We start from the raw sequence: 21,831 nt of genomic DNA on the forward strand, positions 1-21,831 counted from the left end.
GCTTTCAGTGGACTTTCATTCTTCTACTTGTAATATATATTTTGTTTACAGTTTGAAATGGATGCCTTTCAGGTTTTGTAATCTATTGGATTATCGTAATTCTCATGGCACTTTATAGATGCAGGTATTTACAGCAATTTTGATACTGAATGAGAAGTCACATTGCAGTCCTTAGAAATTGCACTGCTTTGAGAATGTTCAAACAGTAGATTCTGATATCTGCAATCTATTCTGCAATGTTTTAATTCTTGCTGCTTTTAATTGTTATTGAAACAACTGACTAGTTCCTTGAGTTCTCGTACACAAAGATCACGTTACAGCAGGAACTCTTCGTCTCTTTCAGTCACCTGTTTCCCTCTCATCTGTTTTCCTCTCTTTTCAAAGGTGGTGGGAGAAGGCTTCCGTTTCTTTCCTTATTGGCTTTGTTTTCTATAGCTAGCTTTGGTCTCTCAGATGATTGCTTCCTGATTCTTCTTAGATCTGCTGCTCCTGTCTTCACCTGTTCAGTGATCTTCTTCAAACATTCTTAAAAAATATTCTTCAGAGGTAGGGTCACTTTTATGGTTGATATTGTTGGCCGCTTAATGATTTGGGACTAAGTCTTTGGTAATTTTTTTCTCCTTTTGGAGCTCTGCTTATTAGAAGGGAATCAGAACCTGAACTAAGTAGCTAGAAAGATACATAAGAAGCAAAAAAGAGGGAATTTGAGATAATTTTTTATGATCTTTGTTTACCTCTTATTTGAGACTGAAAAGTTCTGTATTATATAGGCACTAAGTGGTATTATGTTGTTGTCTGGTAAAATAATCATTAAAGAGATCCTTGTAAAAGAGCTACTTGGGAAAGGGGAAAACTAAGGATTTAAGCTTTTTGAAGTAAGAAAAGTTTCCGTGTTATGAACGTAGAGACCTAATATACAAGAATGGTTTAACTCCTCAGTTATTGTCCAAAGGCAACATTCCACCTCAAGAAAGCATTTTTTAAATACACACAACTGAAAGCAAGGAATACCCCTGAAATGACAGGATGAAGTATTTCTCTTGTCTGAAACTAGCACTTTACAGTTTATAATTAGTTATCACATAATGTTGACAGATAATACTAGCACCAGAACTATGTCTAGATAAGTTTGCTGGATTTACGGCCTTCTGTGTTTTGATTTTTTTTTTATTTTTTAATAAGATTTCTCTCAGATTATATTTACTATAATTCCTGTAAACTATTGTAGTAATTTCATGTTACATAGAATTCAGAGCTTTTCCTTGGAACGTTGTCACTAAAAAGTGAGAAATATGACCTGTTGTGCCTTGACAAAGTAAAATCAGTGTAATTGTTTGCTTCCAAAGTAGAGAATTGAACATTTTTCTTTATAAAACCTACACGCATTTGTAAACAGTGTTATAGTGTTAGGCTTAATCCCTGGCAAGGAATGGAAAATAAATTTTAGTAGTTTTGTATTAAAAAATGAGCTAGAAAAATTTAAAGGATGGAGAAGAAAAACCTCTGAAAGTGTTTGTAAACTATTTATTCAGGTATACAAATCATGAAAGTAATCCGAGGAAAGAGCTGACCTGTAAAATACCTTCTGAAAAGGAAGCTCTAATATTATTCTATTTTAAACAGAGACCAGGATTTATTAAGCACAGGCATTTTAGTTGTATTTTAAAAATAAAGAAACGTCTTCGATTTTTAAATTACATTGGTCTAGACTTTGACAAAATCAAATGATTTGTGTAGACCAAAAGGCTTAGCAAAAACACATTGCCAAGTGTTAAGTGTTAGATTTGGATTTTTTTCAAAGTTTTTCCCTGGTGTTAATTCAGTACAACCTACATTGTTTTGGGGTTTGGGCTGACAAAGGCTAAGCTTACTCTGTAAAGCAGAGGAATTGGGAGTTTAAGTGGGCTGTACTTCGAAGTTCTGTGGCTTTTTTTTTCTTTTCATTTTATGAGTTAGTCACGAGTATTGCTCGTACTATACTTGCCAATTTCACTTTGCATTTAAATGGATAATTTCCATTTAGTGTTAATAACATAATAGAAATCAAGCCAACCAGGCAGAACTTGTTTATATCAATTGTGCTTAATATTTTGTTCCATATATTCTTGAAATTACAAAAGTAATGTGATTTAGTATTAGGGCTTCCCAGTGTTCACAGGACTAAATTGATTACAGAAAAAGAGTTACTATAGAAAATATTCTAAGGTTTCATATTGCTGTTTTGGAATTGTGTGGAAAATTTTGTTCTCTTTGTTGGTAACTCCTCATATGTGTGTGCCGTGTATTTGTTCCCATGTGGTAAAAACAACTCTCTCCTAAGTATGTTTAACATTTTACTGATTTTTTTTTGATGCCATTGGAGATGGCCTTGTAAAAGGCTCTTTTTTTTTTTTTTTTTGTGATCAACAGCTTTATAAATAGGAATCTAAGAAAAATACAGGATGAAATCTAGTAAGACATACTTCTTGTTTAATTATATCTGTATATAACTTTTATCAGTGTAACGGCAGATGTAAGAGATTAGTCCAGGTTTATGCTGAGAGCTGACTCTGGCTCATTTAATTTTGTCATTTCATTTATTTTGTCATAGCATATTGGTGTCAGTAGTAGAGCAGAATGTGAAACATCGCCCTTGAGAAAACCATATGAGAAAATTAATGAAGTTTTTTTGGGTTTTGTTTTTTTTTTTTCCCCCCTCTGGAGCATTGATCTGATTGTGTGCAGAACTTTAGTGAAATAAAAACGCCTCAGCTTGGGCAGTTGGCAGTCTGAGGCTCCAGTCCCCTCCAGATCCGATCTCTGTGAACCGCCTGTGTCTCCCAAGTCTTGTTTCATTTACTTCAGTGGGACTTCACTCAGGTGTGAAGGTCTGCCCCCAGCAGCTCAAATTGCAGGGCTGGGCCCTAAACTAAGATGTGACAGGAGTAGAAGCAGTAGTGTACCAAGTAGAACCAAGGAAGAGAAAGCAAGTGTTGTGACAATAAAATTATGTGGTTTTGAGATTAATTTCACCCTTTGAGGCATTTACAACTGCGGACTGTTTTATTATATACCGAGAAAGTGAGTGGTATTTCTCGGAAAACTTTCATCTTTTTGCTATCGCTTGAGTTTCTAATAACAAAATATAGAGCAACAATGAAAGACTTTAATATGACTTCCTTCTTTCTGAGAAGGGATTGGTTTGAGTTACCAGCAATATTAGAAGTGAGCTTCAGCTAAAACTCAACAAAAGCATACAGGAAACCATAGGCTATTTTAATGTGATTATGTAAGTCAGGTGCAGGTAAGGGCAGGATTTTTGTTTTGTTTTTGGTTTTGCTTTGTGTGTTTTGTTTGTTTTTTTTAATAATAGATTTCAACCAAGGAAGGTGTTTACCTTCAGTTCTTTTGAAAATAAATAGTGCCGAGTTTTTTAAAGCTGGCAAGAGGGTGATCGATGTTTATATTCGTAGAATGATGGAAATGGATCCTCTGTTGTTGTCTTCATTTAAAAAAAAAAAGTACCCTTTTAATAAATAAAATACGGGGAATATCTTATATCTAATTGTTGAGGCTAATTTCAGAATTCTTCACCTATAGTATCACTTGCAAAAATCTTTGGGAGAAGGCAATTTGCCATTAATGTATTATTACTATTTTTTAAATATTACTATTTTTAATATTAAATTGAGTTTCTGGAGAGTTTCTGAATGGTTGAGCGTATAGCTGTATTTTGTAGCAGGAGTACAGGTATATATAAAAGCTATTTTGTAAATAAAAAATACTATAAAATACTCTTTTAATTCTGTCCTGAATTATGTTCATTTAAAAAGGGAAAAAAGGCAAAGCTAGAGCTTTCAAGTGATTTTGAAGTTAGAAATATTTTAGCTTTTTTTTCCTTACTAACAGCTGTCACTTCTTATGAAGACCTTGGCCTGTTTGCATTCGGATCAACTGGAAAGGTGAGTATTTATTTTTACCTGTGTATTTTTCTTCTTGGTCTCATGCTTCTGATATACAGCTGTTCTTTGCATAGTAAAGAGATATAAATGAAATAAGTAGTATAATTACTGACATCCTAGTATACTAAAAAATCCGTTACGTCCTGAAGCTTTTCGCTACGTTTCAGTTAGTGTGTCTGGACTGTGGAATCCCAAACTTTAGTAAAACAGACATTCCTTTTATGCTACTTTCCTGTCAGTGTGTTCATTTTTTAGTTGTATGTACGAATATTTGCTCATTGGCATTGTTGTCAAGTTGGCTCAGCAGTCCGTTTCAGGTTTGTTACAGTCCCATCGTACCTCTGCTGTAAACTGTTAAGAGACAGGTAAGTGATTTACTGTTGATGGTCTAGCATTTAGTAGAGATCTAAGATAAGTGTTTGCCTTTCATGTAGTTTCCACAATAGGAACAAATAAGAGTACGTTTAATGCATGTTAATTTTTTTCTTTTGTTTAATAAACTCTTCAGATTAATGTTTCTTACTTGTTATCTCATGATTAAAAAAAAAAACCAAAAAACCCCCAAGCTCCCCAAAAACCCAAAAAAACCCAAAAAACAAAAAAACAAAACACCAGCAAACTAACCATTTTTGGTATAAGAGTAATCAACATGTAAGCCATGCCTTTTTAGTAGTGTGTACTGAATATCTTTTTCCTAATAGACGACGTTGTCCAGTCATACTGGGTGCACAGGAAATACTACTTGTGAATACTGCACATTCAATATTATGACTTCTATGCTCCATGTTTCAGTTACACGATACTAAAAGCAGATTTTACCACAGAGAAGTGTGATTTTAATGGTTTACTGAAACAATGTAATTTTTTTAAAAAATGAATTCTGCTTAACAGACTAGAGTCTAATTTCTTCTGTTTCAATGTAGCTGAGAATTAAATCTGAACTATTAGGTGTTTGTAAGATTTCCATTAGCGTTAATAAGCAGATATGAGTGTAGTCTGTGAGGATCGATATTTATCGATCAAAGTTAAGATGTGATCAACCTCAAGAGAAAATAAACCTTGATATTAGCAAGGTATGAAATAGAATTATTTTTTACAGGAGCTGTTCTGTACACATTAACCACAAGCCATTAGATGCAGAAGTCATAGAAATATAGAGCTTAAGGAGATACTAAAATGTGACTTAGTCTGCCTTTGCTCTGAAGCAGGGCTAAACATACATAAACCGTTCTTGGCAGATGTTTGTCTAATCTGCTATTTAAAAGCTTAAATAAAGGAGATTTCACATCTTCACTATGTAGTCAACATCCGTAATTCTTTTCTTCTCCCTAATACACTTTTTCATAATTTTCATTTTAAAGAATTTGTGCTAAAAATCATCTGGTTGTTTATTTTCGGTATGCATGGAGAGCACTGGAATATTTCCAGGTTGGGAAATTGTTGTTTTGATAAAAAAATTAACCAAAGTTCACCAACCTTTCCTGATGAACTGACGTTTTCGGGAATGCTTATCTTTCTGTCTTGAAGTATCTTCGATACTTATACACCTTTCTTAAAACTTGCCTGCAAAACGGAACACAGTAAGCTCGCTGAGAACTTGACAGTGACAAGAAATGTAATTATTACCTATATTTTAGCTAGAACATGGCTGGTACTACGTCCCAAACCAAGATTTGCTGTTTCTGTGGGTGCTTCATGCTACTGATTGTGTTATCTCAGATTATTTTCTGTGTTTGCAAACTAATAACTCTTAAGTCATATATTTGAGATCTACTTCCTGAATGCGGTGCTTGTAACGGATCTTGTTGATTTTTAGACTTTTCTAGTTTACCACAACCATTCTGAATTCTAATCCTGTCCCTGAACGCGCCTCACTTCAGTCAGGCACAGGTGGCTTTTTTTTTTTCTTTAAAGTAGTACTTACTCTTCCCTTGCCCCAGTCATTTGCTGATGATACAGACAGACGGCTGTAGGACCTTGCTTGAACTGGCACCTTAGGTTGGCAGCAAACTACTGGTTAACTGCTCTTGAAGTAGAGCAGTTATTCAACCTTAGTGTGATTTCCTGTCAAACATTTTTTTTTTGAGATTTGTGAGAATGGAGATTTTCTGCTATTGGAAGATTGCTGATTCCCCCTTTCCAAAGGCATGAAGTATTTGTTTCCATCTATGACAAATTCCAAGATATCATACTTTTTTTTCTTTTTTTTTTTTTTTTTTTGTTCTCCTGGTGACTTTTGAACTGACTTTGAATTCCTTTAAAATCTGATATGATTTTCTAGCTGATCAATTGAAAAAATGGCAACTCTGCTTTCAGATTTTATTCAAAAGTACAAATTTGGTTTTCTTCTCATAACTGTGGCTTAATTTTTTACAAGTTGACTTAATGGTAGCACTCATGTAGGAAGGTCCTGCTACATCAAGAAGAGCAGTGGGTAAAAAGAAAAACTGTGCTAGATGATTGTACTATTTTAGAACTGAACTGAAAAGAAAACACTGGGAAAACTTCAGACACTTTTAGGGTGTTTTCAGTTGGAAGTTAATTCTTTGGATTCAGACAAATATTTTAATAGTCTGTGATCATTTCTACTTCCATATCAGTCCAGTATGAATAATCACAAATGCTAAAGAAGTGTCTTACCTAGTTTACAAGTTTAAAAGAATAATGACGTTCATGGCAGTTAACAATTTTCAGGTTTTTGGAGTGAGGAGGTAGCTTGTACAAATCTCTGCTGTCTGATTGTCTTTTCAGAGGTGAATGATCATTTTTCATTTGTACTCACCTGATGTCAATTAGAATGCACTTACATGTTTTCAGTGATTTAAAAACCTCATCTTCTGCAGAACAGACTTCTCTTGTTTTCTCATCTCAGAATGAAAATGCAGTATTTTCAGGGAGATTTTTTGCTTTTATATTCACTTTAGATTGTGGTGGTTTCCATGTGTTAAACTCTTCAGTAAAGAGAAGATGCCCTTCCTTTCAGTACTAGTTATCGCTTCTACATCTGGTCTGTTTAAGATAATACATATGTGTTTTATGACTGCTATAGACATACGATTTTCGTTATCCTTACCCTTTCTAAAGAAATCAATTTTTTTTATAGGTCCTTGTTGCAACTACAATAATTATCCAGAATATTGGAGGTAAGACTTCATATGCTCAATATTAACCAAGTGGAATATAACCTCTACAGTCTACAAAGCTCCACAAACACCAAAGGCAGTAATTTAATTAAAGTGTTCTTAAGGGACTGATTAAAAAGACAGAAAACTTAAAGAAAAGGCTTATGTGATCACGCGAAGTGAAGTGCTGTAATCGTGGGGTAGATGGGGAGACTTATGGGGGTTGGACTGTATGCCTGATACTGCATCACAGGATGTGGAGCGCATCCATTATAGCTGGCATTGCTAATTGGAAGTGGCTGAGGAAGCATAATCTCCTCTCCGTTGTTCCGTACATTTGCATCTGGTAGCTACATTTTATCATATCATATGTTTTGGTTTTTGCTGTTGGAAGTTGGAACTTGCTTATGCATTTTAGTGATTTGTGTAACAACTGAATGTTTACTTAGCCATGAAGTTTCACATGTTCTTTATTAAGTAGCTTTTTTTTTTTTGTTAGTTCAACACCTTGTTTTTTTTGGGGGGGGGTGTTTAGTTTGCTGACTTTCATCATGTGGGCTGATAATCTATGTTGTCGTATGCTGGGCTGTCCAGTTACATTATTCTTATTTTGTTTTCCTTGGTGCATGACATAATAAAATAACACTAGCTGTCTTTGTATTAAAATAATCGCCTAAGCATTTAAACTCTTACTTGGGCATGTTCACACACTTGACAGTTACTAAGTAGTAGTGCCCTTAGAAATTAATTGTCTGAAAGTAGACAGTGTTTAGCAGAACAATTATTTATAAAATGTTTTGGATACTTTGAGAGATGAGGGAATTATGTGAAAGCTCCCTCCTTTCCGTCCCTTACCCCCAAGAAGATACACATGTTCACATACATTGACAGAAGGAAACAGCGTTCCAGTGCTTTTTTCCTTTAGGATTACCTGTCGAGTCCAGACAATTCAGTGATTGCTGGTTTTTGTCACTATGTAGAGACCTAGAACTAGACCAAGTAACTGCTTTTATGATAAAATTGGAATCTTATTCTTGTGCTAAAAGCTCCAGTAATAAAAACTGCCTAATTGAAATGGCCTTAAAAACCCAAGCATTAATTTCAGACAGGAGTGAACATATTAATTCCAAGATCAAGGATTATTTATTCATACAGGTTTTAGAGGGTGTTCTGTAGCAGTGAACAAATTTCTTAATTTCCTTTCCCGTTTGAGTGGACCTCTAAATAAACAGCACTGGGGAAGGAGGGATACACAGTACAGGTTCTGGAGATTCTGGGATTGTGTACAAGACTCTGTGGTCAAAGGAAATATGACTCTCATTTTTTTTCCTCATAGCAGTTCATAACCTTCTCTGTGTCATTTTTAATAAAATTCATCTCAGTAACTCTAGAGCCCCAACTATTGCGTGCTGGATATTATCAAACTACTCATTCTGACTTCTGCAGTGGCCTTCTCTGCCAACAAGTTGGGCCTGGTATGCCAGCCAGTGGTTTTGTGCTTAACTAGTTCAAAAGTAGGTTTTTGCAAGTTGAAACTCTTCTTTCAAATATTTTTAGTGACCTCATTTTGATGGAAGCTTTCAAAACGCTGTTTTGGTTCTTCTGGTTCCAAGGGCAATATCTTTCAAGTAAGAGAATGGTAGTAGTTCATGGATCCGGTATGTTTGTTTGCACAGATCACTTAGTTTCAAATGCACTGAAAAGAGAAAGCTGACTTTCCTTCTCCGAATCAGTTAGTGTCAGTAGTGCCCAAGCATGCCCCAAACTGTGAGGAAGGGTGATCTGTGGAAACATGGGTTGCAAGTTGGACCTTCTTGGCACCTTCTCCCATACAGAAGATGTATTGTGCTGTCATTGCAAGGAGCTATCACAGCTTCTGTTTAGTATTTAGATTTCTGTTTGGGAACAGAGCTCCTGGCTGTGTTATTTCTCTCCTTAACAACTGCCTTTGGCAGAGTCCTGTGATGCTGCAGTCCAAGTCAGCAGCACTGTGTCAGGAATCGTCTTTGAAGATGACTATACTGCAGGCTAACGGGCTCTTAAAAATAGGAGGGATGAGGAGCTCTCTTCGCCTCTCACCAAGCCTTGACTCTTGAAGAAATGCGTAGAAAGAAAGGAAATTTTCTTGTCTTTCTGGTCCATCTACAGATTTTAAATGGGAGTAGTGAAACTGTGTGGTGTAGTTTGTCCTGAATGGGAGCCATGCTGGAATTAAGTGTAAAACTTACTCTTTCCCCTTAGTGCACTTTGGTAGGTGTTCCCCTCTCTTTGTTTTTTTTGTCCGTTTGAAGGAATCAGCAGCACCGTGCCTGTTGGGCAGACATCCAGACTCTGTCAACATCTTTAATTTCAGAGTAAGGCTAAAAATAAAATTGTTTTCTGTTACCTCCGCCATCATCAGACCTGGGTACATTGCATCATACGGTATCTTATTTCAAAAGCGATTGGAGAGCATGAGATAATGAACGATGGTTTGTGATTAAAATAAGCAACTTTACTAGGGTTATTGTCACCATCAGCATCTAGTCTGGGCTTTTCGAAAGTTTGCTGATCACTTCTAAAAATAATTTAAGTGCGGAAGTGATTTACATTCATTTACGGTGGAGAGAGCTTTTTAGTAATCATTTTAATATAGTTACGCTTTCTAATTTGTCATCTTCGCTTTTTTAAAAAGAAAGCTTAAGGTGCAAATTTGAATTTGACATCCTAATTGCATACACTTATGGATTTGTGTAGATAGGGGAGGCAGAATACCCAAAGGAAAAAGAAAAAGATTTTTGTACAGCTACAGGAGAGCACGGGTTGTTCAAATCCGGAATTTAAAAGGTTAAAAAAAATTGATTTCAAGTATATTGCTTGGAATTTTAACATGTATCTCTAACTTGAGTGCTCAACTTCCCTGCAGATTTTGAATTGTCTCTTGTAACACTTTGTTATGTCAATCCAAGTAACACCAATCAAATACCAAAATCCATTTAAGTACCAACAATTAACTAAGGATGCATCGGTATAATGCGTTAACTTTGCAATTTCCAAATGTAAATTAAGATAATCATAAATACTTAAAGACTTTATAGAACATATACAAATTCTTAGCTTAGGGCGACTAAACTTTGAGAATATTTGCTTAGCTTTCCTTATATCAATATGTACTTGTTCTGGCAATATAGGTGTTTGTTAATAAAGTGAAACCAAAAGATTGAATAGGATGGCCAGAGCTACTCATTTTTATATTGTTCTATTTGTCAGTATTTTGGCCCAATCCAGCAGCCCTTTAACGTAAATAACTAGTGATTAGTTACATGGGAACTGCCTTGCTCTTAAAGATCCAGTTAGTGTGTCTACGGGGTCGCAAAGTGGACACTAGAAAGGGCACTACCAAATTGCATGCCACCAGGCTGTTAGTTTCTTCATCCATTCCTCCCGACCCTTTCCTTTCACCCATGTCTTCCAAATGTCCATTTCTTGCCTGCCACGCAGAAGATCTTGAAGGATTTCAGACCTTGTCACGTGCCCTCTGAGATGAGAGAGGGCCCTTGGGGTAGTTGTACGCCTGGAGGTGTAGAAGGAGCGAGGGAGGCTGCTATGGAAAACACTAAGTTACATGGCTCTGTTGGCTCTTTATGTAATCTTTCCCAGGAGCGACTGGAGTTGGACGGCGTCCCCGCTATTGTTTTAATAGCGTTGTGCTTCTAGGAAGTGATGGATGAGGCACAGTGGGCCGAAGCCGTGGCTCAGCGTCACGCAGCCCTTCCCCCTCTCCTGCCAGGGAACTTCTGCGAGCTTCCTAGATGCTTTCCAAAGGGGGGGAAGGAAGACGGGAATCTCTCGTCCTGGAATTGTCCTCTCTGTGGACGTGACTGAAAAGGAGGACAGTCCACAGCCATGCGTCTGAGAGAAAATCGGTAGGAATCTTAAAGCATATGTAACAAAGTTAGAGAAGGAATTACTTTAGCAAGGCTGGTGGAAAAATGGAGACAAACACAATAAAGTATTGCACAAGAGCAGCTCTCAGTCTGTTGCCAACACTAACAAATCTTCAGCATTGAGGTCTAGCACGAAGTATGCGGAGAGTTTTACAGCATACTTCTCTGGGCTGCGGGCTGGTATCAGCTGAAGGTCACTGCTGGAGGGAGATACGACCGGTCCCAGAGGGCCTGGTAGCTGTGATGCACAGAAACATAAATTGAAACCGTTGAGAACATGAGTTTAATTATTTAAAATTTATTAGCAGTGGGATTAAGTGCAACAGCAGAACCTGCAGTACAGCCATGTAGCGTAGGTGGTCTGTATGAAGATTTTTTGCGACAGCCTTTTCTTATTTTTTCAATTTCTTTCGATAGGCTGAGATACACAGGGGAATTCTCGTGCTGAGGATCAGTATGAGTAACTAGCCTGCTTTGGCTCGTACCCAAATGGTCATTGCAGTCGCTTTTTGGAACTAAGCTTTCCAGACAGCTATCTTTAATTTTACAAAGAATTGTTTGCTTTCTAATATAAATACAGTTTAATTAAGTGTAATTTCTGTAACTGGTGCTTGCGGGTTTTGTTTCAATATTCTGCCGTTGACATGTCCTCAAAGGTACACGTTTTTCTTCTTTGTAAGAATTAGTAATGAGGAAAAAAGATTGTTCTGTATCCCTGGAGCGCTGTTTTGTCCTCGGGTCTGCCTGAAGGCTGTAGGCAGTAAATAGAAGTTACCGGATTAGTTCTGATGGGAGATTCAGTTCAGTCAGCGTGATGGACAATACACAGAAACCCTCTATGAACGTCATACATGCTAAATATGTATTTACATTTGGATAGTTCGTATTTTTCAAGCTCCCCGAAGTAAATCAAGAGGCGTGACCACTGGAAAAAGCATGTATTTCAGTCCCGGTGAGAGCGCGGTGGTGAGCGGCAGCAGCGGCGGCGGCAGCAGCCGTGCTCTCGCACCACCATCTGCTGGCCTCGCCCGGCCTCGCACACCCCGGGCCGCCTTCCCGGGGAGCTGCCGGGCAGCTGGGCGCCTCGGGAACCTCCAGCCGAATTGGTTTTTTTTTATCCCCAGAGTCCATCCATTCTGAAATTTAGTTTTAAAAGTATTTACAAAATTTTTCTCAAATTTAAATGGAGCAAATATTTGTTGAGAATGGGGGGGTGGGTGGGAATATCCTTTTTGTCATCAGAGTACAATACTCTACAAACTTTGAAAATAAATGAATGGTGCAAATCACGGAAGAATAAAATACAGCTTGTTACGTGCTGAGACCTGCAGTCGTTAATACCTTAAGAAATTACTGAGCTTCCTTTAAGTATGGGAAATCTAATTCTGTTTTCAAACAAACTTGAATGTTTGTTTTCACAGTGCGGTTTGCTTTTGACCTGAAAGCCTAATTATCCTTACTGATTCAAAGTGAGGATTTCCAGTGCAGAGCTGCCTTAATTAAGGACAGGTTTGTCAGCTCCTGTACTAATTTAACAATTGATGACCCATGCTCTTGTGTTTTTGTATTGCAGTGAATAGTTGTTGGAAGGTTTGATACTGTAAAGAATATTAAGCTTGCTTCAAATAAAAAAAAAAAAAAAAAAACAAAAATCCCAATCTGCAGCTACACTTCAGAATGGAATGTATGATGAGCTATGTAGAAAACATTTCAGTTTCATTAGCATAACTGTACAAATACAATTAAACTAAGGAAGTTTTACCAAAATAAATCTGCTGCCCATGTGTTCCCTGTGGAATAAGGATATTTTTTCTTCTTCCTTTTTTTTTTTTAAAGCTTGCCATAGGTAAGTTCCAGAGTAATTCAGGTAAAAGCTGAAGTTAGAAGGAAGGGGCATCGGAAGTTCATCAGGATGAGTGCCCATAACATGAAGACTAGGAAGGAAGTTGACAACCTGTTTCTATTCTCAGAACTTCTCCATATGAACAAGCATTACATCTCCTTTCACACACTCTATTCTACATCTGTATTTAAAAACAAACTAACGATCTCGACAAATTTTTTCAGTTTTTAAGCTTCCACTAAGAGCAAATATTAAAAACAATACATCAAGTAATTGGGAGACTTCTTAAAATCGAGTATGTGGGGGATTAATTGCAAAAAGAAAACAAAAGAGCATGCTTTTAAGGCCATATGATGTGAGGGCTAAAATAGTTAATGGTTTTCAGTGGCATCCATGCATCATTCCTGATGTTTCCACAATTCGAATTACTTACTAGGAATTCAGTGCAATACTGAAGTACTTCCTATCTTGCTATTCCATTCTAATTCTTTGACAGGAAAAATGGGAGCTTGCCCAAAATCCTCTCTAGTTTCACTTTCTTTCTTGAAATCTTTCCCTGCTTTCTGTTTTAACTTTGTCACATTGTTTGGATTAGGACAGATTCAGTTTTAAACAAACCTCCATACTAGCAAAGGGAGACACAAGCCCAAAGGGGTTTGTCACATGCAGTTGCTGTGAAAGATCCAGCTCGGTTGGGCTGGAGCGTGCAGCGACCGGTAGTGTTTATTCTACTATTTCTGTCTTTCAGCCTCTAGTCTTTTCAGTATTTTGGGAAAAATAGGAATCTTACTGACTGAACTCTGCAGAGAATGAGAAATTTTCATTTATCTTAATTATCTATAGGCATTTGTGAGGAATCTCTGCCTTATCTGGTATTTGCCCAGATGAGAATCAAGATTGTTCTGTCTCCTTGTCTTGACTCCCAGATCAGCACCCCTCTTTTTTTAAGTGGGAGCTGAAGAGCCAGTGCGGCTGCATTGATACAGTCTATTTTTCCCCAGCCCCCTATCTTCTCCTGTTTGAAGTTTGGAGGGCAGCTTGGTTCCATTTTTGCACAGTGCTTAATAGTGTAAGACATCTTTATAGCGCTCTAATATGAACGGCTACAGTGGTAGATTAGGAAAAACTAACCAGAAGAGTTAGATTCAGTCCCTTCAATAAAGTGATTTGAAGGGATTTATCACCAGCTATTTTCTAAGGAAGGAATAAATTATATGTTTACACATAAGTTTAATGTACATATTGTTTTGCATCATTGCTGTGGACTTCAGCAATTGATCTTTTTTGGGTAGGATAATAAGGAAAAGTTACACTACCTTTTCTGGGAACCAAAAAGCCACTTACATACTTGATTTTAAGATTGCGCTACCTCAGGAGAGGTAGGGGACTATTTTAAAAACAGCTTTAAAAAAAGCTTCCCTTTTTTCCAGCAACTAATTTTTTTTCAGGTAGGGCACATATGCTCAGTGTTAAACAATATTGTAGCACAATAAGGTCATTCTGAATAATGTATGCATGGTATGAGGGTCATATTTGATGGCACCCTGCAGATTATAATAAAGTTTAAAGCAAGTACCTCTTTTATATTTTACAAACATCTTTTTTTCTGTCAAAGAGCTAATACCAAGTTTTCAGAACATGGCAAAGTGATACTTATTTATGAATTTGATTTCTTGCAACTTTCAAGACAGTGGTAAGCCTATTAAATAATAAAGTAGTAATATAATTTTGATTTCTGCTGAATATTGTTTTATGTCATTTCTGTGTCAAGGCCTATTGAGAATTTCAAACCTGCTTAGTTTTCCATTAAGTAGCTCTTGGTGCATACTGAAAATCATTTAAATATAATATATGCAAATTTATGACCTAATAATTGGGAAGCAACTAAGTGAAGGTTGCTCACATAGTTATAGTTCAGCACTTGTTGCATCTGCGTATTGCTAAAGCCTCAAACTACGTCATTGTACATCATTCGTTCTGCAGGAAACCTGTCTCATTCAGTGCTAAAGATAGATGTCTCATGTTGCAAAGAGAAGGTGACATGAAGAAAACACAACATTCTTTTTTAATTTAGGGGATGAGACTGGGTTGCAGGAGCAGTAAGTTCTCCTCTCTCATACTATGTGCATACAAGGGGGGTGAACTCTGAAGGGAATGTTGCTTCTGACATTTGCTCAATTTTTTTGAACGCTTGACTTCTAAAGATGAATGTATGTTTATTGTAATTTTTGTATGTGATAAAAGGTGCCTTAAAAGTTAGTCATTAAAACATTGAAATGATTTTCAAAATTACAGAGGAAGTCCAATACTTCAAAAGTGGAATAAATCAAAGCACAAGGTACGCTTTTTGTTGTGTTCACTTATGTCACAGTTTAGCCTTGTGACTGTGTAATCTCTTCCTTCCGTTATACATTAAGACTGCCAAGGATAGCTGACATTTAATTTGTACAATATAACTTGACATGCCTTCGGTTGTGGTGGGTGTCAGGGGAGCTAAGTAAAATTTCTTATTTGGAGCAAAGGATACATGACTTTTTGTCTGTCATACTGTATGCACTTTATTCCTACTTGAGATAATTTTTTCAGGTTGCTGTGCCCTTTTTGAAGATACTTTGCTGTTTTGGTTTCAGCTTTAAAAAACAAATAAGCAATGTTCTTTGTTCACTTTGTAGTGTGTTTCAGAGAGTTACACAGTGGTTAGTGTCTCTTACTTCTTTCACGCTGAGTAAAGCTACAAGGAGCTGTTGCTCATGCAGAGAATTGCAACTGTGTTTGTAAGTGAAGAAAAAGCAGGATTTGACTTTTAAACCTGTATTTAGCGTGGGTGTCCGCTCAGGAATATGTACGAGATTTATCGTCGTATCTAAGCATCAGGATATAAATAAAATTATTTATTATCTTCATCTTCAGAACAAACAAGAGAATATAAACTGGGGGGGGGAGGGAAATCCTGCTATGTGAGATTGTTTCCCATATGCCCAGAGAAAGGAAGAAAGATGCATACAAATGTTTAGCATGTGCAAGTTTCTTGGTGCATGATTGGTTCCCTACTTAGGAGTGGAATTCAGTGAAATCGGACTCCTCTTTTAAAAACAAAGAGCAAGCGCACAACAAAGGATAAGTGATCAAATGATTAGCCAGAGGCTAATAGGAATGCAAGGGAAGAGTGACAGATTGCATATTAGGAGGAAATTTGATCTGCAAATTAATTTGAAGCTTTCTGCAGCTGAGGCTGCAAAAGAACTAATTTTAAAATCTTTCTGAAGGACATAAATATATGAAAATTCTGACTTGCTTGTGTATCAAGTATTGTATAATACAAGAAGGAAGGCTAATGGATAAATAAAGTTGAATTATAATTTAGAGGCATTACCCCCCCCTCTTAATTTTTTAAAAATCTGTCTTTGCTTAGGCTGAAATACGCATCTGCCTGTAGCTTAGCGTGAGAAATTTAATTTACTTACAAATTCTGGTGATTTAGAAATACGCGTGCTGTAAGGTTCTCTTGTGGTTGAATCTACAATCTGTTGTATGCAAATAGGAGACTAAAATCAGGACAGCAGATAAATACCTCACCAGACACAATCAGCAGCTACATGTCAACAGGGAAATATACTTGAATATTGAAAAAAACAGAGCTTTTAATTATGAAGAAGTGAATAGTTCCTTATTTAGTGACCTACCAAATGGTTTTGATTTAACCTTGCGGTAGGTAGATGTCACTTTGTATTTATAGAATTCACTTTCTTTATAGAGACCACATTACCTTTCTGCAAAATTTAACATTAACTGCTGTAGTGCAGCAGTGTCTGAGTCCACACATTTTTTTAAAGTTCAAAACATTCCTTTAAAAAAAAAACAAAACCCACAAACTTATTCAAAGATCAGCTTATGGAAGTTTGCTGGTTTGCCTTTTTAAAATTTATGCTTTAATTTTAAAGCATTAATAAATACACCACGGTAAATCTAAAGAATTAATAAATACAGAACAGTAAAATTTGAATTTTACAACAGATGAATTTTTGTCAGGCTTTAAATGTAACAACTTTTGTTGGCACGTTACTAAAATTACTTGCTGCTGAAGGATGGAAATTAGTTTCATATAGGCTTTGATATTCGTTGAAGCTGTTTGTAAAGAGTGATTTTTCTGAGTAATTCTCTGCTGTTTTTTGATTCATATAAATACTTGCTGCTCATGTAAAAGAAAAAAGTGACACGAAGAGTATGTGAAGGTTTCAGGTTAGTGGAAGTTGTAATTTGAAAAACCTTTCATTTATGCCTTTGATCATTTTATATAGTAAAGGATAAAAGTGATACAGTGAAGTAGCTTTTGGATTTATGTGTATGCATCATTGCTTTCTTCTGAATAGAATTATAAACGCATAATTTCAAGTCGACACTCCTATAAGAGTCACTAACGATTTCTCTTCTGATTCGCAGTTCCTGTATAGTTTTGCGTTTTATGTTGTTGTTGTGATCTTCTTGGTGGTGGGTTCAGCATGAGAGACGGAGATCCATCACTGATAATCCTCTTACGTCCGAGGGCCAAACCATCCAGTATATAAAGAACCTTTCAAGTCCTTTAAATTTCTGTCATAGATTTATTTAGTGCAACAGCAATTGAGCAACAATAAAAACTGAGTCTTAAAAAAAACTATTGTATTGATAGAAACAAATCTTATTATTTACTCTCGTCATTACCAATGTCTTACGAAGAGTAAAGAGGAAGGAGAAGTGCTGCAGCCTTGTAGTCTGTCTCTAGCCTGTAGGTTCGTATTCCCAGGTAAAAGGTCAGGCTTATATTTTATGTTGTTTTGCCTTTTAGTCCTTTGGATTATGTTTTCCTTGTTTCAAGACTCACATCGTAACAGTCTCTTTGGAGACATTAGCTAACATCAGTACAATACTGAGGGATTTGCAGCTATTTTTAAAGGAACTATATGAGAAAATAAATTCTGATTCTGGTGCCATGGTGTCTAATATCTAGCTGAGATGTTCCAATTGTAACCACTCTGGTTAAGCCATGCTAGTTGTTACAACCAGAGATATTAGTATTCCTCTACTAAATCTGTTCTGCTTCTGTTTGCAGCTATGTCATCTTATCTTTTAATTGTTAAGTCTGAACTTCCTGGTGCTGTTGCGGGGTTCTTAAGTGGAGACGAGAGTGGGTAAGGAAGAATGCTTCATACATGTTGTGTATTTGTCTCAAAGAAGAAAGTGGTTCAGGACTGCTGAAGAAGATGGGTACTGACACTTCCCTCTGATCTCACATGCTAAAAAAATTGGTTATTTACAGGAGTTCTTGGAATATGAAATGTATTTGGCATGTGCAGGCCTTCTGCAGCGCACACAGAGAGCGTGATTCTTTCCTCATAGCAATTTCCCATCAGACGACCTTAAAGTCAGTGGCAAAACTCCATCTACAGAAATCTTCCTTCTGTAAAAATTTAAAAGGGGAAGCAGGAGGGGACAGGAGGAAGAGGAGGAGAAACATTTAAACTGCTGTCATGTTATCACTTCACATATTTCAAAACCACACTACAAAAACCGGCAGACATTTGAATTTAAATATTTTGTTGTCTTACTCCAGTAATTGGACTTGTCTTGGGAAAAATGCCAGGTTTCCAGACTTGGTTTGTAATTCCGTAACTTGGCTCCCAGTAAAGAAATTATTCTTCGCAATTGAGCTATAAAGCTGTATGTAAGGAGTGTGTCCCTCAGATTTCTACCAGAACTGTTGCAAGAGATCTGTGCCTGTGCTAAGACAAACATTGCAGCTTCAGCACTGAAATATCTTGTTTGAGTTGTTCCAGTGCTGCTGTCATTCATAACAGTGTATCTTAGATTGTGTTATGGCTGTTTTTCTAAACTGCTATTTTCAGATGTTTTGAGCTTAAAACTTTCTCTGGATTGAAATGTCGTGAAATTGTCTCAATGCTGTGTGATGCTTGTATTATTCCTGAATGTTGTGGGTGAATTTTAAGTTTGAAATTATTTTTTTAAAAAGTACTTTAGTTCATTTTATATTTTGTCATTTATAACTTTTTCCATTTTATAACGAACATTTTGAGAAATGAAGTGTGGTGGTAATCTTGCTTTCTGCTTTTCTGCCCTCCTGGCCCTTGCAATAATATGTTTTTAGTAAGGGGCCTTTTTTTTTAAACTATTATGTTTTATGTGTATGTGTCATTTTTAGTCTGCTAATGTGTCTTTTCCAGCTGTGATAGTCATCAGCTTTTCATTTGGGTGCTATCACCTTCTTCAAGATAGTACTTTTAACTCCACTCTTCATACACAGTGGCGTTGAGCCTACTACTGTATCTGCTCCATGTGTGTTCCAGTCTGTCTGTCCCCAAATTTAGCATATAACATCATTTACTATTGTTGTTAATTTTATGTCAGCTCTGTTTATGCGAAGTGACTTTTCCCAACAAAGATACACTTTTAAACAGACAGCTTGTGAAAACTCGTAATAGGCAGAATCTGGAGGTCCCGCATGCATGCATACTGCTCAAAGGATTGCTCTGTCTAAAAAAGGCAGTATAAACAACTTATTTATTAAGCTGCCTATTTGATAACACTCCCACCAGCTTTAGCTGTTTTTCAGGATCCTAGTGCAGATCTTCTGGATGTGAATGCTAGTGAACACTCAGACAGGTTACAGCGGGTGAACTGGTTATTACAAATCATCTGAGCCATGGTAGTAGTTCTCAGTGTGCTGTCAGCGCTGCCACCATCCATACTGCTTCCTTAGGTGAAATTACAGCTTGAGATGGGAGTGAAGCTAAATTTTGCATTTAGAAAGAGCTGAAATTGTCCATAGGAATACTAACCACAGCTTAAGTGGTAAGTTGGTTGTCAGCTTGGGTCTCATCCTGTTTCTGCCTCTGTTATTGGGAGTTCTTCCATTGATAAATATATTTGACACAATTTGACTCCTCTATTCTTTGCCCAAGCAAATATTTCAAATGCAGTGGTCAAGCAGTATTCCAGGTGCATGCACACAGCTGACCTTCTCTGTATGCCCACATCTATATTTCATATATTTTGCCATATTAATTGCCATGGTGGATCATAATCTTTTGCTTCTGTGTATTTCTTCGCAGATGTTAAGAGTAGTTTTTTTACTAACAAAGTTTTTAAATTGTAGGAAATAATTCAACAAAAATAGGTAATCAAATACCAAGCCTAAGTAGCAGCTTATTTATGCAAAGGGCATAAATACTGACTAGTTTGATTAAACTTCTTTAACGGGACCACTTGTTTCCAGATGTGGTTGCACACTGTTCTGGTCTTGTTAAGTCATTATAGCATCTGATATGCTTTCATTTGGGTGCAGAATTTGTCTTTAACTGTAGTTAGAATGTGTCAAAACTGTCAGTTAAACTATCTGTGAAAAATATCTTATATGCATATACCATCCTAAAACATACTTTTGGGAAAGCCATTTAAAGAATGTTTTACTCATTGAATTATTTTTATAGATCAAGGTGAGCAGGTGTGCATGTGTTTGAAAGGCTCAGAGCCAGTGTGTAATACATCTTCATGTCTTTATTAAAAAACAAAAACATACAATCTGAACACTTGTTAATTGCAAGTTGAGATGTTTCAGTCTGTCTGCATAACAAGAATTCCACACAGTTTTGATGACATGAACATAGTTTCAAATGAGGATTGTGTTAAAAAGTTGTAATTTGTGAGCCCTCTGTTAACATTTAATGACCCTGTCAGGAGGATATGATTGATGCAATTAAGTTGTCTTGCTTGTGTGTTATATAATTGATATGGACTGAGAGTAAGATTCTAATTTAGAACATATGAATCTCTTGTCCTGTTGCATTCAGGAATGAAATTAAAGCGGTTTATAAATGTCTGCTTTTAGTTAAAATATGGGGGAGGGAGGAGGAACATCTGCATGCCAAACCATTTTCAGTAGAGTCAAGGATTTATATTTCGCATTTCGTACTGGGAACGCTTTTATCATATAGGATTAAATTTGCAGATCAAACTGATTTTAAAGGCAATATCAAAATATTTATTCTGCCTTTGGAAAATGAGTGTATTTCTACAACAGTATTTTGGGGGAAAAAAAGGACACATTTTTTGATAACCAGTAAATGATCCACTATTCAGTTTTTTGAGATCTTTTTAAATAAAAGAATTGGTATTCCAAAATTAAGCGGTTTACAAAATAATTTTTTCTCCTTCCCATCATCTCCCCCATAAATGTTTTTTCATTTACCATAAAGTAACCAAGGTAATTTTTACTCTGGCCTGCTGAGCTTGTGAGCTACGATGGCAACTGTGGATTTGCTGCATGCTTAGAATCCGGAGACTTAAAACAGAGGTCCCACTTGTACACACAGTGCAGCATTCATTATACTTTTGCCTACTGCTATGATACTGTTCCTCCTAATGTAAACATGCACCATACTAGAAAGAAAAAGTTTAAAAATATGTGAATGCTAAATGTTAACAACATGAAATACTACAGCAGGGCGCTGATCTTGGCAAAGTTGCTTTTTCACTGTAGCAGTAGCAGACCTAAGCTAGTGGTACATTTTTTTGAATAATGATGTATTTTGAGTAATTTTTAATATAGACATTGTTACTTAAGGGTTACTTTGATTTTTGATGTGGCGAAGATGCCCTCAACCTTGAAATTTCTCTGTTCATTTATATTACATATTTTTTCAAACGAGTGACACAAATGGTTGTCCATGATGTATGACAGTAGTTAATATATGTATATGGTAATTTTTCTTTAACACAGGTGTTATGCTACTTTCCTTATGATAACTTGAGGTGCTGCCTGTTTATTAGGTGCTAACCATATCCTGGACTAAATAAACTTGAAGGTCAAAGGCCAAGGTGTTTATAGGTAGTAAAGTCGGAGGCTGATGTGCAAGATGTTTATCAGTACAGGATATAGTTATTACCAAGTTAGGGGGAGCCACCCTCAAGATGTTTCTGTTTCTTAACAACTTAGACATCTGTAC

The 21,831-nt window shown here is 36.4% G+C and overlaps 1 protein-coding gene across 1 annotated transcript in view; it reads left to right on the top strand.

The window, feature by feature from the left end:
* SLC38A6 (solute carrier family 38 member 6) overlaps positions 1–21,831 on the top strand; it is a 44,678-nt gene that overhangs the window by 2,261 nt on the left and 20,586 nt on the right. The window contains exons 4-6 of the mRNA XM_075150868.1: positions 3,889–3,941; positions 7,045–7,084; positions 17,922–18,000. Of these exons, the coding sequence (XP_075006969.1) occupies positions 3,889–3,941; positions 7,045–7,084; positions 17,922–18,000 (172 nt within the window). The remainder of the gene's footprint in view (positions 1–3,888; positions 3,942–7,044; positions 7,085–17,921; positions 18,001–21,831) is intronic.

Source organism: Calonectris borealis, chromosome 5 (genome assembly GCF_964195595.1).
Source record: "Calonectris borealis chromosome 5, bCalBor7.hap1.2, whole genome shotgun sequence".
Classification (NCBI taxonomy): Eukaryota; Metazoa; Chordata; class Aves; order Procellariiformes; family Procellariidae; genus Calonectris; species Calonectris borealis.